The 27,814-nt window shown below is 35.2% G+C and overlaps 1 protein-coding gene across 1 annotated transcript in view; it reads right to left on the bottom strand.

Annotated features, from left to right (window-relative positions):
* LOC126972759 (uncharacterized) overlaps nt 1–27,814 on the bottom strand; it is a 55,425-nt gene that overhangs the window by 9,743 nt on the left and 17,868 nt on the right. The window contains exons 4-7 of the mRNA XM_050819781.1: nt 23,746–23,974; nt 22,627–22,723; nt 13,218–13,350; nt 6,346–6,563 (exon numbers count right to left, since the gene is read on the bottom strand). Coding sequence (XP_050675738.1) covers nt 6,346–6,563; nt 13,218–13,350; nt 22,627–22,723; nt 23,746–23,974 — 677 coding nt within the window. The remainder of the gene's footprint in view (nt 1–6,345; nt 6,564–13,217; nt 13,351–22,626; nt 22,724–23,745; nt 23,975–27,814) is intronic.

The raw sequence follows: 27,814 nt of genomic DNA, 5'->3' as shown, positions 1-27,814 counted from the left end.
TTAAGGTTATCGTGTTTTTCCTCAATTGTTTTGAATTTTTCTTCTGGTATGAGATTTATGTTTTGCGCAACTTGTTTTGTAACATTCAAGGCTGATTGGACGATAGTCGCTTTTTGTTCCTCTAGTTCTTTTCGTATTTTTCGGAGTATATTCATAACTTCTTCCACGGATTGAATGGTATTATCTTACGATTTACAAAAATATTCTATTAAGCGCATATTATGTATTCCCACCTTCTAAATAAAATCAAAATCACTTTATTCATGTAGGTCAGGAAATGACACTTATGAATATCAAAAGTTTTATTTTCTTTGAATATTTACCACCACTTCAAAAAAGGTTGAGTTTTAATGAGAAGAAGTGGCAAGAAACTCAATGCCATCCTTTATCACGGGGAGTGTTCCGAAGAGCTGTTTCACCTGATTCCTGTCAGCGAATACCTTCGCATCACAAGCCACAAATAAGGATATCATACCCACAATCTGGATTTGTGACGGTCCTCTACAGTGCGGTTCAACGAACTTTCTTCCACGTACAACAAAGCTGTGGAATGAGCTTCCTTGTGCGGTGTTTCTGGGACGATAAGACATGGGCACCTTCAAAAAAAGAAAACCGCGTACACCTTCCATTAAGGCTGGCAACGGTCTTGTGGTACCTCTGGTGTTACAAGAGAAAGTGGGCGGTGGTGATCACGTACGCTCGTTTGTCTTCTTCTTCCATAAGAAAAAGAACCATAGATACGGATTTCTACTGCCAGCAACTGATGAGTTCAAAAGAAGTCTTTCACCACAATAACAATAGACCACAAACATCTTAAGCCACTCGGTATAAATCAAGAGACCGTGGCTGGAAGGTGTTAATCCATACTACAGTCTAGACCTTGCGTCTTTCATATTTCCACCTGTTTCGGTCTCTCCAGAATACTTTAGGCTGGTTAATAAATTATAATAAATTTAATCATTTTATCATCAAGACAGGACTGCTAAAATTATGATACAGAAGTACCAAAATTTAAATAACTAAAAATAAATGAATCATCAAAAGAATGACATCAGTTTTCATATGAAATGCGAAGAAACTTTTCCTTCAAGCTATTAGTTCAATACAGTCTTCTTCCTATTAATAATTACGTAAGTAATGTAAACTTCTTATGACCCACTAAAAGTCAAACTTTAGAAAAAGCACTGTTAAGTACGTACTTAGTAAGTAAGTAAGTTCATAGAAAGGAAAATGTTACTAAAATGTTTCTAAACAGCTCTTCTAAAACGGAAAGCATTTACTTTAAAGGTTACTATACATAAATGACTTGTGACTTAATGATACCACCGATTGGGAATGGAGCGACCGCCCTCAGGCTATTAAATAATGAGTTTAATTTAACGATATTACTTTGTAACCATGTTTTTTTATAAAAAAAAATGCCCGCTGAGTTTGTTGCGCCCGTTCTTCTGACTTTCAACAAGTGATGTCACATCCTATATAGAATAAAAATATTTAAATTTGAATTTATAATTTCGATGTTCCTACTATTGTCTTACATTGGCAACTGCTTTTATGAAATAAATATCCTTACAGGCGAGCCTTGCTTGGATTTTAAGAATGTATAAAACTTGAACAAATAAAAAAAAACTAATAGGAGATCTGGATTCGAACCGGGGTCTTCTGCTTTCCGGATCACCTAATGTCCCATCTGAACTATTATAGTCTTGTACATAGTGGCGAAATTTACCTTTGTATTCTAATGTTATTGTAACTGTTTCTCATCGCGTTACGGCCACTTGCCCACTTGCGATGTTCTGTCGTGAACATTCTCATAATATCGTTGTCAACTATAAATAAGCCTAATTTCGTGGGTATTTTTATCGTTATTTAAGAAAGTGGATATTTTTATGATAATATAGGACGAGCAGGACGTTCAGCTGATGGTAATTAATACGCCCTGCCCATTACAATGCAGTGCCGCTCTGGATGCTTGAAAAAGCCAAATATTCTGAGCGGCACTGCAATTGCGCTCGTAACCTTGAGACATGTTAAGTCTCATTTGCACAATAATTAAAATTTAAATAATTTAACTAGCTACGGCGCTCTTCAGATCGAAACACAATAATGCTTACACATTGCTGCTTCACGGCACAATATGCGCCGTTGTGGTATCAAAAACTAGCTAAATATCTAAAAAAAATTGCACCCAAGTAACGTGAGTATTATTTGGTATATTAATAAAACTATATAACTACCTACCTATATATCAAAATTTCAACAAAACTGTAGTACTAAATCTTTCTAAATCAAAAACAAAAGATTTAATGATAAAGAGTAGGTATAGTGTTAATTTGAAAAGCGTTTCTCTGCTTCTCGAACACAATTCCGGTACATCTCGAAATGTCGGTCATAGAAAGTAGGATTCCATTAAAACATTTAACCTTATTTCATAAAAACCCATTTTGATAAGGTTCGCAGAAAACAATAGTTCGTTGTTGATGCTTAATACTTAAGCCGAGCGTAACGCGCACTGAACGGTTACAACAAAAGAAAATCTTACTTACGAGAAGTATCGCTACACCAAAACACAAAAGCCTTGCAGTTTGTAAGTAGTCGCGCCACTTTTCGAGTAATATGTAGCAGCGAGCAGGATGTCCGAGACTTTGATATCGATCATTCATTGGCCAGCATGTTGCTCGTGGTTATTTTGCTATTGGGCACAGTTACTATATAAAACTACTTTTAAAAAACCAAACTTCAAACACTGAAACGTCCTACTAATATTATAAATGTGAAAGTTTGTATGTCTGGATGTATGATTGAACTTCTTTAACGCAAAATCCACAGAATAGATTTTGATGAAACTTTACAATAATATAGCTTACACACACGAATAACAAATAGGCTATAATTTATAAAACTATTGTTATAGAATTATACAAAATATAAAAGAAGTGTGATTGTTACTAATGAATACAACTAGCGCCATCTCTTATCAACTAGCAAGCAAAAGATCAATACAATTTAATTTATATGGCAAAACAACGTTTGCCGGGTCAGCTAGTATCAAATAACTAAAAATTTAATTTAATACACCTGACAAATAATACTATATTATTAAGATTGAAGTGAAAGGTTTGCATAAGAGGTGTATTAAAGTAAATTTTTAGTTTACCTTTCAGTTTTTGAAGTCGTTTTTTAAACGTATAATTTTTTTTATATTTTTTACTTATTAGTGTCAGTTAATAATAATATATAATAAACCTGAATGAAAACCCCTTAAAAAAGCCGTACACAAAGAACAATTATATCATCCACGTAGACGAAAATTTTCATAAGAAATGTTCATAAAATGAAAACTACTGGGCCAAACCATGTATAATTTTTATGGGACCTTATGGCAACTATCCCGCATCGAACTAATGAATAATTATGTAAATCGGATCATAAATCTGAGAGTTAGCCGTGTACATACATAAAAAAATACCGATCGAAGAACCTCCTACTTTTTGAAGTCGGTTAAAAACAAACTTCTCCGCCGCATCTGTCTGTCTGATCGTGATAAACTCAAAAACTATTGCACCGATTGTATTGCTGTTTTCACCAATGCATAGCGTGATTCTCGAGGGAGGTTTTAGTATATAATTTGTTTAGTTTTAATATATGTTTTGTATGCATTAACTATATTTGTTGGAGGTGTCGGAAAAAATAAGCCACCTGGCAACTTTCAACGTAAACGATCTTTAAATCCTTTGAGATATAATAAAATAATGTATGTCTGAATTGTGTATCTTATATAGGTCTACAGAAAAGTCTGCGATGGATGAAAAATGTTTATCTCTTAAGGATAACATATAGTATGTTAACCTGTTATCCATTTTAATACTTTTAAACTTAGCACTTATAAAGCGGTAATGTAAAAGCTGTTTACACAAATACGATATTAATACTTTTCAGTTATCATCTAATCATTAATTTCCGATTGCTTTAGACTACATTATTCCCGAATACTTAGGTAGGTACATTTTTTATCTATTGACAGAACAGCGTCTGTCGGGTCAACTAATATAACATAAAAACACAATAACAGGATAATAGATTGTAAGTACTTTTGAATGTGTAACGTCTTTAACAGTAATCTCTATATACCAATATGACAGCAGCAGAATCTAATATTATGTAGAAAAAGCTGTACACACATTTTGTACTCTCGACAACAAATTATATACCTACTTAGACAAGTTAGTCTTAAACTATTATTGGAAAGTATTATTAATTTGAATGGGATACATTTTTGAATTAAACAAAATAATTCTCATAAAAAAATTTGATTGTTTTTATGGAATAATTAGGCCCGTGTTCAGATTCAGAAGGCATTCTGTCACTGTCTTCATAACTATTCATCAAAGAGACTTATACTCATGCTACCAAATAACAAGCGACATAATAGAAATTTAAACAACTTAAAAATTCCCCAAACAAGTATGTCATTAGTGTCATCGAGCCCTCACCACATGGCAATAAAAATTTATAACCACATCTCAAACGATATTAAAAATAAGGAGAAGCCTTCCCTATCTAAACTACATCTTAAAAATTTCTTAGTTTCTAAATGCTTCTACGATTTACCTGAATTTTTTAATTGCACTAAGTGTGAGAATTAGTTATAATATGGTCTGTATTTTTAATATCATAAGAATGTATAAGACTTATTTATTTTACGTATAACATTGCTGTGCCCTTGCAGGGCGTCACATATTGTCTACCCATTAACATACCTACCACCCTATTGTAAAATGTGACATGCAATAAAATATTTTGATTTGATTTGAGACAAAGCAAATTCGATTATGGACTACCTATAGAGAGAGACATGTGCTGATATGCTAGCCTAAGAGGGTTAACGAAAGTGAGGTTTGAACTAGAGATGTGACTCATTCTCGAGTTACTCGAGTAATGTTACTTCATCACTCGAGTTCAACTCGAGGTTTCAAGTCACTCGAGTAAACTACTAACATTGCTATAACTCGAGTAAGTATTTATCATGCGAGCTTAGAGTGCGAGTTTCTGTTAGTTTAGATTAAGATTTTTTGAATACCTTTATTAAATTAGTAATATTTGGTAATATGAAATAAAATATAAAATATTATTTTTCATTTCTGTGGAAAATGCTGCTTCCCTCTAGAGAGGGAAAAACTCATACAAATTACTTCCCACCTAAGGGCCGGAATGAACTTCAAAAATAGAACTGCTATCAGCTGTGAAGAGTTTTATGTAAAAAAAAACTAATTAAAAAAAATACTGCGGCCATGTGACTTTCTAAACAGCCAGTTTAGAAAGTCACACAACTTAGCGCAAACTTCTTTGAGCGGAATAAGCCTCGACGATTACGCGGTGAGTTCCATATTTAAAATTTAAAAAGTTGACATAAATTGTCCTAATTTGACAATTAACTTTAAATAGGCACTACTAATATTATGATATATTATCAATAAGTGGTTTAGATAAACAACTAGTTTTATTTTCCTCTTATTCGAAATGAAAAGTAAAGTGTTTAACACGGGTAAAATAATCAATTCCTACTCGGACTATAGCCGCCCTTGCTGCGCTTGGGCGTCTAAATACCTCGGGAATTGATTCTTTCGACCCTAGGTTAACAAACTACTATACCTTATTTATGTCATTAGTCAACAAAGAAGAATAAAATAACTTTTTATGACTTATTAAGTTCCCATGTGAAAAGGACCTTAAAGTGCAAATAAGACGTTATTAAAAATCACAGCCGCCGGCTGAATCAGTAACTCGGAGCAAACGAACTCGTATCAAATTTGTTTTCATTCGAATACGAGTCACTCGAGTTAAAAACGGCTGGAGTCGCATCACTAGTTTGAAATTACGTTCATTCAAAGACGAACCTTGCCGCCCATGTCAGCTTCACAATATATTTTATGTTTGCCGGTTTTAAAACAACTGTTCTATATAAAGACAACAACGACTTTCATTCTATCTCATTAAAAAAATTATTTTATAGATTACATTAAATATTGATATAAATAATAAATGACTGTGCAACTTAAAACAACACAAAATCAATTAATTAAAATGAATAACATTTATTTATGTAATTAATTTAGGGTTGGATAATGAAAAGCCAAATAATTCAAATGAAACATATTAAATTGATATAATAATTGATGGTTCATACGACACATCGAAGCGACCTTCGAAGAACTGTTTCGTTTGACAGATTATATTTATAATGAAACTCTGTGTGTATCAAAAATTCAACTTTAATCCAATAGGTTCGGCTTACCTGTCGCTAATTGGATATAAAATACTTTTAAAATTAATTTAATTACTTACTTTACCAAAAGGTGAGAGTCCCCCTCTGAGAGAGGGCTCGGGTCGATCCGTGGAAGCGCATTCGGCCCATGGAGTGTCACAAGAGGACGTCAAGGTGAGGTAGCGAACCCCCACTTGATACAGAGTCCTCAGAACAGCTAGGGAACCCCCGATAGCGTGACCTCCCTCGACACCCACCAGAGAACACAGTCGGTGGTTGACATGCGCCGTTACTATGTCTGTAACACACACATTCATCTACCGTTAATAAACTTCCAGTGGGTGGCTTCTTTGCACCGGATGCCGGCTAGATTATGGGTACCACAACGGCGCCTATTTCTGCCGTGATGCAGTAAAGTGTAAGCATTACTGTGTATCGGTATGAAGGGCACCGTTGCTATTGAAATTACATCTTATGTCTCACGGTAACAAGCGCAGTTGTAGTGCCTCTCAGAATTTTTGGATTTTTCAATAATCCTGAGCGACACTGAATTGTAATGGGCAGGGCGTATCAATTACCATCAAATAAACATCCTGCTCGTCTCGTCCCTGATTTAAAAAAAAAAAACTTTAAAAATTCTGAAGGCAGCGAGTTAACTCTGCAGTTAGTGGGCCTGTCTTCCAGGAAACGGGATACTGGGATGGCTCAACTAAAACCAATAAAGAAGCTAATATTCAATAAAATGATAAGTTTATTCGATGCTTTATAAGATCTTGTGATTTCTCTGGTGTTACAATACAGTATGGGTTGAGGTGATCACTTACCATCTGGTGACCCGTGTGCTCGTTTGTTCTTCTATTCCATATAAAACAAAAAGGTAATTAAATGTGAAAACGTTTTCTGTCGTATTTAAATGTTATGTAAATGAATGAATGATGTATTAACATAATATGAGACCGGGATGTGATAACCACGTTACAATACGAGTGGGTACTCTTATGTTGGGGTTCACAGAATACCTACTTCTTGCAAGGTTTCTGAAATATATTGAATATTTTTCAACAGCCCCGGTACCTTTTTTTTTTGAAAAACTCGCGTGCATCATTGATAGATATAATTAAATACAATTCTTCTTTTACAAAGAAGAATTATAAGTTATCTGTTGGCTAGGAATTAGATATGTTTGAAGCGTTTAAGCAAAAAGCAATCATATATCGTGAATCATATAATGCAGAAATATATTTTTTTATGATATAGATTAAATTATATTAGTTAACAAGTTAGAAGTTAATCAAATGATCGCAATTAGCTTACAAAAACGACAAACGTGTTTAAAAACATCAGCAAGCCAATAAATACATTATTGATGCTAAATTAATTACAATATTATATTATACTAGCTGACCCGACAGACGTTGTACTGTACATAATAAATAAAATACTGTTTTTTTTTTTATGAATTTGTCAATAAGTTTTCGTAACATCAAGAATTATTTCGTAACGTATGCTCCTTGTTGTTATAATGAAATTGTTTCACAGCAGAACTGTCAAACTGTGCGTCAATAAATTCTCTCACAGAAAATATGTCCATACAAAACAAATATTGGAAATAAAAATAATTATGGGTCCCAAATCGAAATAAAAAGTATCCCATCTCTCAAGTTGGACTGAACTACACTCCATGAAGTAATCCCCATTTAAATCCGTTCATTATTTTAGGAGTCCATCGCGGACAAAGAACGTGTCATGTAATTTATATATATTAAGATTATGGCCAAAGTCCTTAATATTATGTCCGAATCATTATAATGCGACGATTGTAAATGACTATTAGGATTAGGTGCCTATTTTATCTCAATGACCATCATCATCATCAGCCGGAAGACGTCCACTGCTGGGCAAAGGCCTCCCCCAAAGAGTTCCACGACGATCGATCCTGCGCTGCCCTCATCCAACGTATTCCGGTGATCGTGACCATATCGTCGGTCCATCTTGTGGGGGGCCTACCAACACTGCGGTACGTGGTCGCCATTCGAGGACTTTACTGCCCCAACGGCCATCTGTCCGTCGAACTATGTGCTCTCCACTGCCACTTCAGTTTCGCAATCATTATTATCATCTCAATATCTAAGCTTAAAATTTTACTAATATTCAGTCCAGAATTTAGTAATGATTTGCGGTCGCATACAGGTATATAAATAAATAGTCAATTACTTCAAAGTTCTTGTCTAACATTAAGTTGATTAAGGAAAATTCTTGAGTCGATTACGTGAGAACACGAGAAACTTTTACCAAGCGAATATTTAGGGTAATTTTTCAAACAAACCAATTATTTTTCACGGTTGAGCTGATAGGGCCATTAATATAAGAGTCATTCTCTGTTCTTAGAAACGGAAACCGAATGAATAACGAGGGAATATCTATTACGAATGCCATTAAGCAAAATAGGAGTTTTGTGGCAGCTAATTTGTTTAGATATTTATGTTATATAACAAAGGAATGAAGCAATATCGACTCGGTACTCAGCGGTTATGTATACCTTGAGGTTCGGTTAATGGTAACTTTTGGAAAGCTATTTCAGATTAAATCCTGTAAGGCTTCGAGGGCTTCGTTCAACATTTACCTTGTTGTTATTGGAAAATTCTATATGTTTTTATCATGCTGAGAATAAACAATGTAACCGTTCTTATAATAATACTAGCTGACCCAGCAAATTTTGTATTGCCGATATTAAAATCGCGATACAAAAGTAACTGTTGATCGTAGATGGGTGAAAATTTAAAGTTGTATGTATTTTTTAATACTGACTCATAATCAAACAAAACAAAAAAAAATTCAAAAAAATAAAAATTAAAAAATTTCGTGTGGACCCTTAACATTTAAGGGGATGAAAAATAGATGTTGTCCGATTCTCAGACCTACCTAATATGCACTCAAAATTTAATGAGAAACGGTCAAGCCGTTTCGGAGGAGTTCAATGTTTAACACCATGACACGAGAATTTTATATATTAGAAAGATTTAAAGTCAGCTTAAATCGGTTTCGGTTTAAAGACATTTATTCTCATAAGATTTAACATAAAGTCACTTACATGAGAATTTTACATAAATATACAATATAATATTACTTTAGGTTTCTATAACTAAGCATGCAAAACAAACAAAGTGAACAATTACAAAAAATGAAGGTACATAAAAATTCTCAACAAAAGAACATCAACATATTTTATATTTATCCGGAATAAGAAGGACTGGATGTGGCTAACGACTTACAAAGATAACAGTTGAAGTAAACTAAAATAATACCTACGGTTTGAACAATAATACAAATATGAAAACTTAAAACAAATAGGTACATGTTTATATGAGTGATTGTGCATTCGAGCATTTTTTTAAATCATATTATTTATTTTATTTTATTCGTAACAAAGTTAAGATGAAAAAATACTTAGAATGAAGTATAATTATTAATTTCTTTTATAGTATTTGGAAGTTTATTATAAATCTGAATTCCCTCGTAAGTTAATTTCCTTTTACCGTAATTAATTCTTGGTGGACGTAGCATTAAGTCATTACAACTTCTTATGTTTTTTTCTTGGGAATACTTCTTTGTTTTAAACATTAATTCTGTGTGTATTTCGTTAGTAAATATTTTTCGAATAAGAATACATGTGTAATATTTATATGTTTGTGAAATAAATTGTGTTTAAATACAGTTTTAAAAACCATAGGATACAATATTTATTATTTAATAGCCTGAGGGCGGTCCCTCCATTCCCAATCTGTGGTGTCATTAAGAAATTCATTTATGATATGGTAACTTTACCACATAAACGTTTTTTAACAATTCTTTTTTATTTTCGTAATACATTTGTTTTGAAAATTTCTCGGGATCTTGTGGTAAAAGCACCGCCCCACAAAAGACTCACTAACTCAACTTAGCCGAGTAGTAGGCATTATAACTTATAAGCTTATGTTTGTTTCTGGTGTTAACATTATGTTTCTGACAGTTTCTAGCAAATTCACTTATGTGCCAATATACATATCACTATCAAGAATTTATTGAGAGACAACGGTCAAGATGTTTATTTCCTTAAATTTTGCTCTCAATGTTTCCTTAAGACCTGGGTTATAAATAGCGCGAATAGCCCTCTTCTGCAGCGCACAGATGGTATTGATATCGGCAGCAATCTACATATCATAGAATCTAAATTGATCATGAAAATAACTAAACTAAACTAGTCGCGCCTTATCTACGTCGGTTAATTGTCTAATCTTTTAACTGCGTACGCTGCAATATTAAGTCTGTTAGCCAATCCTTCAATATGGGGACCCCATTGTAATTTGGAATCCAGAGTAATGACAAAAAATATAGCAGAGTCCACTAATTATATACCCTGTCTATCACTCTGTATATTGTATTTGTTTCTTTTGGGCTCATGCGTGTGTCACATAATTATAATAATCTTATATATAAAATTCTCGTGTCACAATGTTCGTTCCCGTACTCCTCCGAAACGGCTCGACCGATTCTCATGAAATTTTGTGAGCATATTGAGTAGGTCTGAGAATCGGCCAACATCTATTTTTCATCCCCCTAAATGTTAAGGGTGGTCCACACGATTTTTATTTTTTATTTTTTTGACATTTTTTTCAAATTTGTTTGATTATGAGTCAGCCTTAAAAAATACATACCAATTCAAATTTTCACCCATCTACGAACAACAGTTACTTTTGTATAACGATTTTAATATCGGCAATACAACGTTTGCTAGTCATAGGTCATAGGGTTAGGTAGGTTATAGGGTCAGCTAGTAATAATATAATAATATTGACACACTTTTACACAAATTATCTTGCCCCAAGTTAAGCATATATAGCCTGAGTTATGGGTTACAAGACAATGATATATTTAATACAATATACTTACTTAAACATACATAAATTCATATAAACATACATAAATACATTTAAACATCCATGACTCGGAAACAAACATCCATATTCATCATATAAATGCTTGCACCTACCGGGATTCGAACCCGGGACCTCTAGCTTAGTGGGTAGGATCGCTAACCACTCGGCTATACAGGTCGTCAATTATATGACGATTGTTTCGTAAGACGGGACTCACGTTTCCTACAAAAAGAGCATTTAGGTAAAATACACACACCACTTTCTAAGGGTATAATTTAAGTTAATGACGTGCAGTGAATGTTGTGAACTGGTGTCAGGATCATAGCTGTTAATAATATCTGCTGGGACTATCAGGAATGATGACTTCATGATGTTAATGCATGCACAATATCAAAGTCAAACAAGATTAAATATTTCTTATAAATTACTGAATCTACCATATGTACGTAAAAAAGTTGAGCTCGTGAGAAGAACATACAAGAAACTCAACGGCCACTCTTTTCAATCAATTAGAGTATTTTACAATGGCTGTAATATACATAACAAATTAGTTTGTAAAGTCCAATATAATATGAATCATGTTTAAATAATATAAATTATTTCGTGAAAGTAATAAGGAATAAACTGTATAAATATAAATGATCGTATATTAGATGCATCAATCTTTATGCTTGAATTCATAGTTTGTGTAAGAACGCTTCGTGAACATGATGGTCGTGATTACTGTCACAATTAGTAATAGCATAGGTCGACATGGCACCACAAGCGGCCGAATACCGAAAACTTTAATGAAATAAATCGGGAACACGTAACTCGAGTAGATTACTCAGTGTGAGATTAGTTTTAGTAATAGAAAGTAGGTAAGGGCTTAGCTAAGGGTTCTCTTAATACTATACTTACACTTCCTGTTAGTTATCCTCGGAGTACGGAACCCTAAAGACTATGCTCAGCATGAGTTCAATGCAAGTTTTATTTTAATTGCACGATAACGAACCCATAAAATATGTTCACAAAGAAACAACCGACTTCAAAAACACGGTTTCAAAACAATAGATATAATATGAACTAATTACTTAATTTAAATCTAGTAACGATTATTGTTATTTTTGATGTCGGTGACCGCTACTTTGTCATGGATCCCATAATCAAAACCTAACCAAACTCCACCAAACTACCTTTGAAGTATATCCTTTCCAATAAAAAAAGAATCATCGAAATCGGTTGGCAAATTTAAGAGATTTATGGATAACAGTGTCAGATCTCGACCATATTGCAATGGGAAGCGCTAGCTTTCAAATAAAATAAAAATTAAAAAAAATCGGTTCACCCAGTCGAAAGTTCTGAGGTAATAAAATAAAAAAAAAAAACATATCGACGAGTTGAGAACCTCCTCCGTTTTTGAAGCAGTTGCATACAAGACTTTATCTACACCCAGAATATGAATCAAAAGATTCTGAAACAGTTAGCTTACTGCTAACATTAAAATAGCCAGCCCTAGTAGTGACCTAATATCATCCCTTACTTTGATTATATACAAATAAACTAAGTTTGAATGAAAGAATTATTAATTTTAGTAGTAATTTACATTTTGTATAGAGCAATTATTAAAATTCACTTGATTATTATGTTATTTTGCAGCGCTTAAAATATCCGGCGGTGTGCTGTTAAAACTTGAATCACTTATTTTTTCAAGAAAAATGGCGGGGTTTCGAAAAACCTACTTTTTTTTACGGCGCGCCATGTTCTGGTAGTGTGGAACGCGCGTAAACGAAAATGTTCTTTTTTTGAAATTCATACAGATACCACGAATTGAGCAATAAGAATGTGGCTGTTTGTTTAAACTCTTTGTGCATTAAGGGATCGAAAAAAAAACCATGGAGTGTTGTTATGAAATTCAGTACAACATTACAACACTCGTTTGGATGATGTTATGGTTATTACGACATTGGGTGTTTTAATGTTGGTAATAAGCTAACTGTTTCAGAATCTTTAATAGAGGATTTAAAGCATGGGTGTAGATAAAAATAGTTACTCACCGTGGGCCGAGGTGCAGAAGGTCAGTTCCGGGTGGTACTTGTCTGTGAGGCGCTGGATCAGGTCGATCTGCTCGAAGGTCAGCGGCACGGCGTCCTTGTGTTGGGCGTCACACGGCACGTATGCCGCCCAGAACTGGAGAACACCAAATTATTATTGCCAAGCTGAACACCGTCTCACAAAAAACGGCGTACAAAGTACACATTTCAGAAGTGAAACCTGCATTGTGCATGAACCTCTAAACTGCGCTGTAGCTAGTGAAATTACTAGACTAATGAGTCTTAATATCTTATGTCTCAAGGTGACGAGCGCAGCAGTAGTGCCGCTCAGAAATTATGGGTTTTTCAAGAATCCTGACTGACACTGCATTGTAATGGGCAGGACTTATCAATTACCATCAGCTGAACGTCTTGCTCGGCTCGCCCCTTATTATCATAAAAAAAAACCCGGTGACAGACAGGACGGACGGATGGCTGAGTCTATAAACAGGGTTCCCGTTATTAACCCTTTCGGTACGAGACTGGCCCACTTTTGAAGTTTGTGTATGATACATTTAGAAGTAGGAAATCCTACTAATATTATAAATGTCAAAGTTTGTATGTCTGGATATATGTTTGAACTTAGTTAACGCAAAATCTACTGAATAAATTTTGATGAAACTTTACAATAATATAGCTTACACACCAGAATAACAAATAGACTATAATTCATAAAACTATAGTGTGAATTATACGAAATATAAAAAAAAGTGTGATTGTTGCTAATGAATACTACTAGCGCCATCTCTTATCAACTAGCAAGCAAAAGATTAATACAATTTATATGGCAAAACAACGTTTGCCGGGTCAGCTAGTAGAAACATAATTTAATGTTTGGATGTCTCTGTAGTGCTGTGTGTTCGTAAAGTATAAAGTGGATGTCGAGTTGTTTATGGCCGCGGCCCGCTACGAGCTCGCACACGAAGTGAGGAAGTAGCGCCCGTGACATGTGGCTAATAAGAAACGTGATTTTATATAACACATTCCAATTTCATTCCATTTTGTTTACGAGTTATTCAGACATGAGCTATGACTTGAATAACTGCAAGATATTTCACATTATCAAAATGTATCTATATTTGTTTACATTGCTTTATAAATTCACATTTTTATCTAAAAAAAAGTATTTTATCCATAATTGAAATTTAATTTTGAGTAAAGTGGCAGTGGGCAGGACATATAGTTCGACGGACAGATGGCCGGGATGGGATGGTTGGGGCAGTAAAGTTTTCGAATGACGACCACGTACCGGAAGACGCAGTGTTGGTAGGCCCCCACAAGATGGACCGACGATCTGGTCAAGATCGCAGAAATACGTTAGATGAGGGCAGCGCAGGACTGATAATCGTTGAGATCTTTAGGGGAGGCCTTTGTCCAGCAGTGGACGTCTTCCGGCTGATGATGTTGATGATGAAAGTCGGTTGGAGCGAATTAAGGCTCGCGACCAGTTAAAGCAAAATTATACGTTATTATCTTTATATATATATTTCTTGTGTGCGTGTGTATGTCACTGAACTCGTCCTAGACGACTGGACTAATTTTGATGATTTTTTGTGTGTTCCAGTGAATTTGAGATTGGTTTAGTTTCTCAATTCCGTCCATATAATATAATTCTCCTGCTCATGTGTATGTTAGTGAACTCCTCCAAACGGCTGGACCGATTTTTCAAATTTAAGACGTGTGTACAGGACAACGTCTGTCGGTTCCACTAGTAATGATATATAATATATGTCGTAGTCAAGAACGTTGAGCGAAGAACCGAGTACGAAGAATAGGAATTACAGGAGCGTGACTTTTTTTTAGAAAAGTGTAGGAGCTTCTTTAAATGGCAGCTACGACAATATCGTCCTGGAAACACCGTTCAAGGAAGCTCATTCCAAAGCTCGGTTGTAAACTGTTCTTTGAAAACTGCACTGTGTATAATCGCCATATATGCAGATGGTGCGGATGCTATCCTAATTTGTGGCGTGTCGTGCGAAGGTGGAATTTGACGACAGGAATCAGGTTAAACAGCTCTTCGGAACACGGCCCCGTGATAAATGCGGTAGAATACACACAATAAACATACATCTCTACACAACGTCAAGTGATCTAGCCGTTCACAGACTGGATCCCCGACAATTCAATTGCTCTGCGTTGCACGCGGTCAAATGGTTCGAGCTAATACTGGAGCGGTTTGCCACATAAAGTACCTGGAGGCACGGTGGTTGTGTCTTTAAATTTATGCAGTTTGCCTTCTTTTAAACGAAAACATATGACAATGAGAAAACCGACACGTATATAGTACATCAGAATATTCACAGTTTTCTCAGCAAAATCTATGTTTAGAAAAAGAAAAAGTCGACATCCGATGAGTTACTGAATACTGGATGAAAAGTAACATCATGGTTTTTAATACATATAATAATTATTCTAGTGTTAGCGTGTTCAATAGCAAGCAGTTTCAAAGGGGCGGTAACCTCATTCTGGTAATAAAGATCCTAAAGTGTAAGTGCAGACTGGATATAGTAAACTTAACTGTTGAACGCACTATTGGCCTGTGTAGAGCTAGAGAAAGCAATCATAATTATGTGTACCTATCGGTTGTTTGAATCAGTGAAAGATATTTACGAAGAAACCTTCCCCGTGAAATCAATCAGGTTAACTAACCACTTAAAATTCAATGACTAGGCAATTTCTGGCTTACACATCTCTCGCAGAAGTTTATACGATTTATAATTAGTCTGGCCATAAAAATAAACAAAATATTACAATTGAAATCTATCATTTTAATATGATCGTTCATTGAGTTTTCTCATTTTGGCGCCAATACATTGTACATTATGTTGCGATATTAAAATGGAGTGGGGTGAAAAAGAGAACCGAATCGCTGTGATTGCATTACATAAAGTAGGTATGGAGCGAAATGCGATTTTTAAAACTCACCATACTCTTGGTATTAGTAAAATGTTTGTGTTCTGTTTGTGACAGAAAATGATTTGGCCGTCCACGTAGTGTTCGTAGGAAAAGGTGGCCAAAGCAGTAAGGGAAAGAATTCGAAGAAATCCGTCCGAAAGCAGGATTTTATCTTGGGAGATGAATATAGCACCTAGAACTATGTCGCGTATTTTAAAAGATGACTTAGGACTTGCAGCCTACAAGAAACGTACTAGTCATTTCTGATATATTAGCTATGAAGGAGTGACTGAGCTATACTTTTGTAAAAAATATATCAAAACATGCGCACAAATGGTATCAAGATACCATTCTTGAGAAGGTTGTGAAGCCCCTCAACAACACCATACACAATAACCAATAATTTGGAGTCCCTAAAACAATCCGTACGATTGGCAGTGAAGGATTTTTCCATGGAAAGAGTGCGTGCTTCTATTGATAACTGGCCTCAACGTATAACGGACTGTATTGCAGCCAATGGAGACCACTTCGAATAAGCTTTTTATGTTTTAAATTGTTTTATATTCATGTATTAAACTATCACACTGTAAAAGTAATAAATTTTATTAGCAATAGATTTTTTTTTTCTTTGTTTCAGTATTTATGGCAAGACTAGGCATCTACATATACATCTAAAATTGTAATAATATCATATTAAGTAGGCTAAGTTGTTATATGATTTAAAAGATGGGCTGGGAGTTTCTTGTCAGTTCTTCTCTCAATGTCAAAGCCCCTTTACGAACTCATGTAGCTTAATGGCTTTTACTAAGTGTTGTTGCAATATCATAATATGTTATTGTCTATTTCTATTATTATTTATATAATAACATCAGTCTCACTACCACAATAGCCGTCAAAAGCCTATTAGGGTCGTGTCTATTGACATCTAGTCTGAACTGAGTATGTGTTAAATGTCACTGTCATCGACAGTGACATTAACCGTGTCACGTTGAGTGTTATTTAAGGAGTGCACCGTACAGCGGAAGAGCAGTGTTACATAGTGAAGATTAGTTGTTTCACTCGTCACCAAACGTGGAAAATTACAGTGTGCATGTCCATAGTGGCCATACCAGTGGAAACGGCCTGGCTATCATCACATACAAGCTGTTATTACTTATTTACCGATGATGGATGTTCCTTACCACAACATTCCTAACCGTTACTTAATACGAATATCTAACCAAATTACGATGTATGTTTTCAAGTAAAGTATAGATTTATAATGGTTAATTTATATAAGCATCACAGCACGGATACAGCTGTTCAAAATATGTGGCAATAGTAAATAGAGTCTACAATGCTGCATTATTTGCAAATGCTTCAATATTATAATGACGTGGCTTCACTAGCGGGCGATGTTTCGTGTCGTGTTTTCGCGCCAAAAACATCGTCTACGGGTTCACGCGATGTTCTTGACTACATTAAAGCAGTCAAATATCGCCAACCGCACGACTGACGTGAATTATAATAGCCCAAACACATGGTCGGATTTGGTACGACCGGACCTTCAGACGGTCCTGTGGGCCTGGGTGGGCGCAGCGCACCAATTGGCCCGCCGTCGTACTCGGTACGGTCAGACGGTACCAATAATAATTTTGTGCGATGGATAATGCGACATACTATCGAATATGGTACGCTACCGAACCGCGTCCGATAGTTCGGCCGTACCAAATCCGATCATGTGTATAGGCTATAATTAAAGCGAGGTATTCCCAACACTTTAGGCAAAAAGCGCTCGAACGTATATCTATAAAATTCGATAGATAGACGGACGCATAGACGCGGGCATGGCTGAGACACGAATTGAGCGATGCGGTTCAACGACCCCCACCCCGGAAGGACCGCGTATTATTGTTTTATAACTTACAGTTGCGCAAGAGTACGAAATACTGTGATATTTTTTATGCATTTTTGAAGTGAAACTTCCTTATCGACGTATATCAGAAATAGCAAATCGTCAAGATTTTCGGTTACGCGCCATTTTGTTTGGCGGCGCGGCGAATTTATCGCGACAAGACCTTTTATTGCGCGCCCATTTACCGATAGTGCCGCGAAGTGCAATCGTCTGCGCCAGACACATACCGCGATGCGTCGAATGGCGTGACTTCATTCGCGAGTATTCGCCGTAGCCCGCTAGTGAAACCCGAGCATAACTAGAGTGAGGTTATACAAAGTAATGCAATATTATATACAATAATTAGGTACTGAATGTATTTCGAATCAAAGCCAATAGGAATTATTGTTGTAATTAATTAAGGTAAATATTACCAACGTGCTTTGTGTTTCACTAAACAGATTATAAATATCGGAAATTTATTAGCAAATGGAATGCTCTGAGCTATAGAGTTCCGCCATTACACTCGCTGTGAACGCCCCCTTTGCCCTTAACGATCCTTCAACGGCTATTATTTAAATATATGTTTAGACCTTTGGGTCACTCTTAATATTATACTTTCTTTTTATCAAAGTTGGACAGATGTGAGTAAAAAATATGTATTTTCAAGTAGTAGTAAATTTCTTGTATTATAAATGAATGACCAGTGGGAGGTACCTTTGCACAGGATGCAATAGATTATGGGTACCTCAACGGCGCCTATTTCTGCCATGAAGCAGTAATGTGTAAACATTACTGTGTTTCGGTCTGAAGGGGACCGTAGCTAGTGAAATTACTGAGCAAATGAGGCTTAACATCTTATGTCTCAAGGTGAAGAGCGCAGATGTAGTGTCGTTCAGAATTTTTGGGTCTTTTAAGAATTCCGAGCGGCACTGCATTGTAATGGGCAGGGCGTATCAATTACCATCAGCTGAACGTCCTGCTCGTCTCGTCCCTTATATTCATAAAAAACCATTGTCGGGGGCGTGCGTATCATACAGGCAATCAGGCAGTGCCTACCTCGTTAAGAAGAAGTTAACAAATATAGCACTAGTGTTAAAGTTGTTTTAGTTTAATTTAGTTCCGTTATTCTATAACCAAACTTCTATTAACTCAATACAATAGTATTGTATTCAATAGTGCCCATTCAATAATACCCACTTATTAAACTATAATATTACATTGAACAAACGGTCAGGCAACTGTATGCGGAACACAAAACAACATCAATATGTAGACATCAAAACCTAGTACTGTCGGACTGAAGCGAAACTACGACTTATTATATCTACTAATAATAATAGACCGGATATAACGCTCCAACATCTTCTAATATATAAAATTCTCATGTCGCGGTGTTTGTAGTTAAACTCTTTCGAAATGGCTTGACCGATTCTCATGATATTTTGAGTGCATATTGGGTAGGTCCGAGAATCGGACAACATCTATTTTCATCCCCCTAAATGTTAAGGGTGGTCGCCACCAATTTTTTTTTTAATTTTTTGATTATGAGTCAGCATTAAGAAATACATACATTTTTGTATCGCGATTTTAATATCGGCAATACAACGTTTGCTGGGTCATCTAGTAAATTAAATAAAATAACCTACCTGAGAGGTATTGCTGTTCCAAAGACTTATAACTTACAAAAAACAATTTCTGAAAAAATCAACAAATAAACTGAACTGAAGGATTAAGTGGCTAGAATCTGGCACCAAAACAAAGTATACATAATTCCAATAGTCCTTTCCACCACAGGTGTTATGCCAAACCATCTGTTACATAGTCTGAAACTACTAGAATTAAAGGAAACTCTTTAAATCACCTTACAAAAAAGCGCCATCTTAAATACATGCCGAACACGACATTCCACCCAACACAAATTTAACACACCACCCGCTGCATTTACTTGGTTTTGAGCCATAAATGCAGACAAACCAGCGAAAGACTGAGAAAAATCATAAAAATAATAATAAAAATGATTGCAGATACAAATAAATTGAATAAACTTAGACTCCTTTGAGCTAGCCGGTTGTGAGGATTACAGGTTTCGTCCGACCGGATAACAAATAACAAACGTTGATTCTCTACAGAAGCAGACTCGAGTAGAGTTGCCAATTGACATGACCGCAACAATACCGTGTGTTGCAGTGACTCGTTATATTCTATAACTCAAATAGCCTTTATTCAAGTCAGTATCCACGTTATACAGAGAGTAGGGTACTGTGTGTTATAATATTTATACGCGAAACGAAAACATGAGCGCACTGCAGAGTGGAGTGCGTGCAGAATTTGTAGCTTATAATATGGAGATAGATAAAGTTTTGTTAATTATGCATTAGAACTTATTCATTAATCAATTGTTCTTACTTTAGAGCACAAATAAGATATTAAAAAAAATAACAATTACCTAATTAAAAACTTCAATAAAGTTCAACTTAAAACGAATCTAATACATTGTTAATTGACCACTTTAAACAAAATTAAAATAACTTTTGAAGAACAACATACCTACATTAAAAACCTACCGTTTCTTACATTTTTAAAGCGACATCATTAATTAATTCATATAAAACAAATACATGCTTAATATAAATATAATTTTTGAAGAGCCACATACGTATTTAAAATAACTTACAAAACATTATTGTATAATACAATATTGATGACGAGGTAAGCAATGCACTCTCAAAGATAGTACGTTGGTTTGAGACGAATAATCTGCACTTAAACAGTAAAAAAACAAAGTGTTTACGGTTCATTACACCAAACACAGCGGAGGTACAAACCAACGTACTTATAAATGACCAGAGATTGGAACTTGTGGACACTACGGTCTTCTTGGGTATCACGTTAGATAAAAAGCTTCAGTGGGGTCCACATATTACCCATCTAGCAGATAGACTCAGCTCTGCGGCATATGCAGTTAGAAAGATTAGAGAGTACACGAATGTTGCGACCGCTAGATTAGTGTACTTTAGTTATTTTCACAGCATCATGACGTACGGTATATTACTATGGGGTCATGCTGCTGACATTGATATAGTGTTTGCACTGCAAAAGAGAGCTGTTCGTGCTATATATCAGCTTGGTTATAGACAGTCTCTCAAAGAAAAATTTAAAGAAATAAATATTATGACTGTTTATTGTCAGTACATTTATGAAAATTAATATGTTCACAAAAATCGTCACCTTTTTGCTCTTAATAGTGATTTTCATTATTATAACACTAGAAATAAGGGATTGCTTGTAACTAATTCTAGTAGGCTTCATAAGATACATAACAGCTTTAAGGGTAAATGTATACACTTCTACAATAAAGTCCCAGCCACTGTTCAGGCATTATCTATAAATAAATTTAAATGTTTTATAAAGAAATGGCTCTGTCGTAAATCCTATTACTCCACTGCTGAATATCTAAATGATCGGACAGCCTGGGACTAGATTGTGATTATTTTATAGCGACTGTACAATATTGTATATTTTTATTGAAAAGAGCGCAGAAAAAAGAATGCTGGGAGAGTTTCTTGCGCCGCTTCTTCTCTCTCAGAGCGCCATTTGTTTCCGAAGCGGTAGTAGTATCTAGTAGTATAAGAAATTACATCAAAAAGAATTCTAAAGGAATCAATTTTGAGAAAATAAATGCCTTTTATGCCTTTGCCTTTTTACAATTATTCAGAAAGACACTTAAATGCCGATCTTTTCAAACATCCAATGGATTCACTAAATTAATCTATGGCTAATAACTAATCATTGTACAACCTGCAAGCGAATTTGAATGCGAACCTTAAATATATTATTTTTGATCACTTATTATCTAGGTTGTATTTGTTTAAGTAATATTAAATATATTTCATACATGTATAATTTGTGTTTATCAATGGATTAGTTAGTATCAATGCATGTGGTGTTTACCTATAGGTAATTAGTTAAACAATTAGTAATAGTTATGTACATTTTTGTTGCTTTTTTAATAGGTTTAATTATAATACCTGCTGGTAGAGCTTAATACAAATAAATAAGTATAGAGAACTCTTAAATAAAATTCTGAACCCTTCCTAGCACTGATCTAATCTAATCACGCTATTGAAATTTATCTATTTTCGAGAACATGCTCGGACAAACTAAAAACAAAAGACTTACATTTCTAAACAACAAAAAGTATTCCAAAGTATGTAGCCGTTACAATATAAATAGGCTGGTGTTACAATATAAATAGGATACGTGGGACGGTGGGAGGCTCCTTTGCACAGGATGCCGGCTAGATTATGGGTACCACAACGGCGCCTATTTCTGCCGTGAAACAGTAATGTGTAAGCATTACTGTGTTTCGGTCTGAATGGCGCCGTAGCTAGTAGAATTACTGGGCAAATGAGACTTAATACGTTATGTCTCAAAGTGACGTGCGCAGTTGTAGTGCCATTCAGAATTTTTGGGGTTTTTCAAGACTCCTGAGCGGCATTGCATTGTAATGGGCAGGGCGTATCAATTACCATCAGCTGAACGTCCTGCTCGTCTTGTCCCTTATTTTCATTAAAAAAATATATATTTTATGGTTCGACTTACTTGGGCTGAAACACGACCTTGCTTCAAGCGGGGGAGATCGGTGTGACTCCATGAACTGGTGGCCCAAGGTGATATGGTTCGCAAATCTTCATCGAATCTAGGAAATTATATTTCAATAAAGTTGTGATATATTTATAATGATTAATTATTGTTTTGTGCCCTAATGATGGGTTTAAATTACTTATTATCTCTAACTGTTACTGGGATTTTCATGAGAATTATTCTTATTAATTTGTTATGTTTTTAAAGTGATAACCCTCACTTCTGGGATTAATACACAAATAAAATTTTTAAATCAAGTTTTATGAATGATGCGCGACTCGAACCCACGACATCTCGCGTTCCGTGCGAGTGCTCTCCAAACTGAGCTAACAGTTCGAGTGGCGTTAAGTCATAAAATCTTGTATGCTTTGTTCAACTCTCAGGTTGTGGCTTCATCCACAGGATCTACTTTACAGTTGATAACCTGCTCAACCCCAATATTTGCATATTAGAAAATTATTTGAGATGTCGCTCTTGCTAATCCATTTGTTATGTTTTTAAAGTGATAACCCTCACTTCTGGGATTAATAAACAAATATAATTTGAAATCTTACTAACGATGCGGGACTCTAACCCGAGATCTCTCGCGTTCCGTGCGAGTGCTCTCAAGTTTTGTTTTCAAATTTTATTTGTGAATTATTCTCATGTTAAGATACATAGACTCCGTCAGGCGACGAACACCCAACAAACAAAGAACGTGAATAGTGGGTGGATGTTTCAACCACTTTTTACTTGGGTTGCATTTCTAATATTGTAACCGGCAACGAATAGACAATAATCAAACAGGGGCCCCGTGGATGACAATGTCAATGGTTCCAGACCTCGCGCCAGTAATCCTCTCATGATACGTTTTCCACTTCCCTTCTTTAATACAAGATTTCTGTAGGTGGGTATTCGTGATTTGGCCGTTATTTGGTGCATATCTGAGCTGGTCGTGAAACATACGATTACGCCGGTCTTTCCTGACATTTCAATCCGCATTTGCTGTATCAATATTTACTGTAGTTAATATATTTTCATCCAACATCTTTGCGTCAGTACCCCCACGAACTTAAACAATTATAGAACAAACTTTACCTGAAGTCCTTAATTTTGTTGTGTAAGAACTTCCTGATATTCCACGGAAGATCATTGTGCCCATCTATTAGCGGTGAGTCATGCAGAAGACGTTCTGCAAGACGAAGACGTTCATGTAAGGGCGCGCCAGGAGGTGCCCTCAACGCTAAGGGTCCAGCCACGCATGCTGTACCAGCAACCAGAACCAATACAGCCACACAGCACCATCTACGTTGCCAGCCCGATAAACCTAACGGACATATTATGATCTTATTAACACTACAAAAGAAAAATCCTACAGATTTGGCATAAGCTCTATAACAAATTCATGTGTTACATAGATAAATGGAGACTTCTGCCCATGTTTCGACCACGTGGAATTTAATAATATGCATATTATTATATTTTTTAAACGTTCGACAGCTTCCACCGCTGTAATCTATATATATAAAATTGAATTGCTGTTCGTTAGTCTCGCTAAAACTCGAGAACGGCTGGACCGATTTGGCAAATTTAGGTCTTGAATTATTTGTGGAAGTCCAGAGAAGGTTTAAAAGGTGAATAAATAGGAAAATGCTGCTAAATTAAATAAAAGCAACAAATTTGTTTTTCCTTTGATGTGTCCATACATAATTTCTATGAGAGAATTTATTGACGCACGGTTTGACAGTTCTGCTGTGAAACAATTTCATTACGACAGCAGGGTGCATATTTTACGAAGTAATTTTTGATGTTATGATATATTATTGACAAATTCATATAAAAACATTATTTTATTTATTATATACAGAACAACGTCTGTCGGGTCAACTAGTATTGTGATAAATATTAAACGCCACAAAATAACAATTATGTTACAAAGAGCCAACCGACGCGATCACTTAAAGCGTCCGCCATTTTTGCGCGCTTGTTGAACTCCAATAATGACGTCATAGTTCATAAGATTACTTCAAAACTCATTCGGCCTTACAAATAAAATTGGCATAAAGTTATAACTAATCATAAACCAAGAAAATGAAAAATGTTTACAAATATACATTTTGCTTAAGATAGGTTTATTCGGACATATAACGTTTCCCGCGTTTATTTGCAAGGCAGCTTGTCATTCGGAAAACTTCAGAATTATCATTGTATTGACAGTGTTGTCAACGATTTTGTAAACATTTTGCATATTCTTTGTTTATGCTTAGTTATAAATTTATACCAAGTTTATTTGTAAAAAAATAATATCCGCATTGAAAATATTTGAGTTTCCCACTAATTATTTGCATTTTTTATGATTTATGATGTAGGCGTAATTATTCTAAAGTAACAAAATTTATTACAAAATATAGTTGACTTATTTTACGCTTTCTATGGGTAAATTAATGAAAAATATAACCAATTCTCAAGTTGTTGTCCATTATTGGTTGGGTAGATTTTCCTTGTAAAATAATTCAAGTCGCATCGCCTCACACTAACACTAAAATTTGCAGGACATTCGTCTTGCTGGTATATCATGTTTTGTAGCCAAAGGTATGTCTTTGAGGATTCTATTAACAATAAAGAAAACTGAAAACAGTTGGACACATACTATATAGTATATTTTTAATAATATTTACCTGTATAGCCGAGTGGTTAGCGATCCTACCTACTAAGCTAGAGGTCCCGGGTTGGAATCCCGGTAGGTGCAAGCATTTATATGATGAATATGGATGTTTGTTTCCGAGCCATGGATGTTTAAATGTATCTATGTATGTTTATATGTATTTATGTATGTTTAAGTAAGTATATTGTATTAAATATATCGTTGTCTTGCAACCCATAACACATCTTATGCTTAATTTGGGGCAAGATAATTTGTGTAAAAAGTGTGTACAATTTTACATATCTGTTAAGTATTCGTAAAGTAAATTTTTAGTAAGTTGTACTTCAATCGTGCGTAGAGTTTGTACGTTATTTATTTACATATTATCATATAACTGGGTCGAATGTATTGTGTATTAATTGTAATAATCTACCTTTAAAGCGAAAGCCACAATTATTCAGGTCACGACAGAACTTTAGTTGGCAAGTGGCAGACGGCTTTGCTGTCAAATGCACAGATATTGTTACTTATTCGATACTGCAGCAAGATTAGCGCTGACGTAAAACTGAAAGCTCAATTCGTTTTTCAATTTGAAATTCGAACGTGCACTTTGAGAGCGAAACCAATGTATCATGTAGTTTGCAAATAGTTTAATAGTATAACATCAATCAATGCTGAATAACAAGCAAAGTTCTCGGATTTTGAATTGTGGACTGTAATTGGATGCATTCTCTTTGTGCCATTCTTTGTGCGGCAACCCCACATAGTTTCACATTGTTTCGCAAAAAAAACCAGTGAACTTTGTAAACTTTTTAGTTGGAGTAATCTACTTATCGCAAACAATAAACTAACGACATTTTATTTGGGTCATTGCATTGTTCGTTCGAAATCTTATCTGGTTAGAGTTTCTTGTATATTGTCACCACGGACGAGTAAAAAAAGAAGGACTCCACGCCGTGATATTAGCATTGAAGCACCGTTATGCTAGTGTGTGTGCGGTTACAGGGGATACTAGTTACACAGTTTTTTCTCCCTTAAATAATCATATATGGCAACAAATACTTATATTGTATCGTTTTTACACTTATCCACAACGCACAACGGCATTTTTAAAATATTTTATTGAGACGCAAACTGATCTGTCACAGACGATGATAATTCTCATAATAGCCGCCTATCGGCTTTTATTAGTGTAAGTGTGTGCGTGGGGCTATGTACTTACACGTTAATCGGCTTGTTTTGGTGCTACAATGTTATGTAATGTGACACGGAGTCCTAATTTTTTTACTAGTTCGTGATTGTCACTGGTTTTATTTCACAACATTTATTGTAAATAAAATAAAATGACGATACGAAAATGCAAAGTTTAAACTAACATTAATAAATATTGATTGAATTTTGTGGATTATTGGTTTTATTGATTATTTAATGCTATAATGTATTTATTGGAAATAAGAAATGCATTGTATTTAAATAGTACAGCTAGTGCAAAAACTGGTCGGGAAGATCTGACATGATCGAAGTAAAATTAATTCGATCACTTTGGCTCGGCGCGTCAGTCACGTATGTATTCAGGTGGAGGTGATAACCTAACATTATAACAATGAATGATACAAACTGTATCAATCAACCACGTTATCAATATTTGTTTTAATTATGGCGAACAGTTAAAATTTAGGTATCTATCCCTCCACTGTGCTAACAGCATTGAATGTCTTGCATGGTCAGCTGGTTCTTGAAAACTACCTACATGCAATTACAAAATTTATCGTGTTTACCTTTTTTTTATGGAATAGGGGGACAAACGAGCGTACTTGTCACCTGGTGTTAAGTGATCACCACCGCCCACATTATCTTGCAATACCAGAGGAATCACAAGAGCGTTGCCGGCCTTTAAGGAAGGTGTACGCGCTTTTTTTGAAGGTACCCATGTCGTATCGTCCCGGAAACACAGCACAAGGAAGCTCATTCCACAGCTTTGTAGTACATGGAAGAAAACTCCTTGAAAACCACACTGTGGAGGACCGCCACACATCCAGATGTTGGGGATGATATCATAACTTGTGGCGTGTCGTGCGAAGGTGGAATACCTTGAAATTAATTAATTGAATTATACATCGTGTAAACCAATTGAAATTGAGACTTATATGCAGTTGTGGAGAAATTTTGAGATTTATTTGCATAAGAAAATACTCGGAGAATTAGTGGCTTGTCAATAGGATTCATGGAGCATGAGAATGACTATCACTTTAGGGGTTTTGTACACTTTTTATCCGATTTAATAACACTCTGTCAAGGACCGATCACATAACTATTGTTCAATCAGGCGCACAGGGTAATAAGAAATTTAGTTTCTTTTATAAGTATTTTCAATGTATAGTACTAGCCCTGGCACCAAAGTCAAAGGTACGCAATTACCAGTGGGAGGCTCCTTTGCACAGGATGCCGGCTAAATAATGGGTACCACAACAGCCCCTATTTCTGCCGTGAAGGAGTAATGTGTAAGCATTACTGTGTTTCGGT

The sequence above is a fragment of the Leptidea sinapis genome, chromosome 27 (assembly GCF_905404315.1).
Source record: "Leptidea sinapis chromosome 27, ilLepSina1.1, whole genome shotgun sequence".
NCBI lineage: Eukaryota > Metazoa > Arthropoda > Insecta > Lepidoptera > Pieridae > Leptidea > Leptidea sinapis.
Note: the sequence above shows the minus strand (reverse complement) of the source record. Positions and strands in the feature narration are given on the sequence as shown.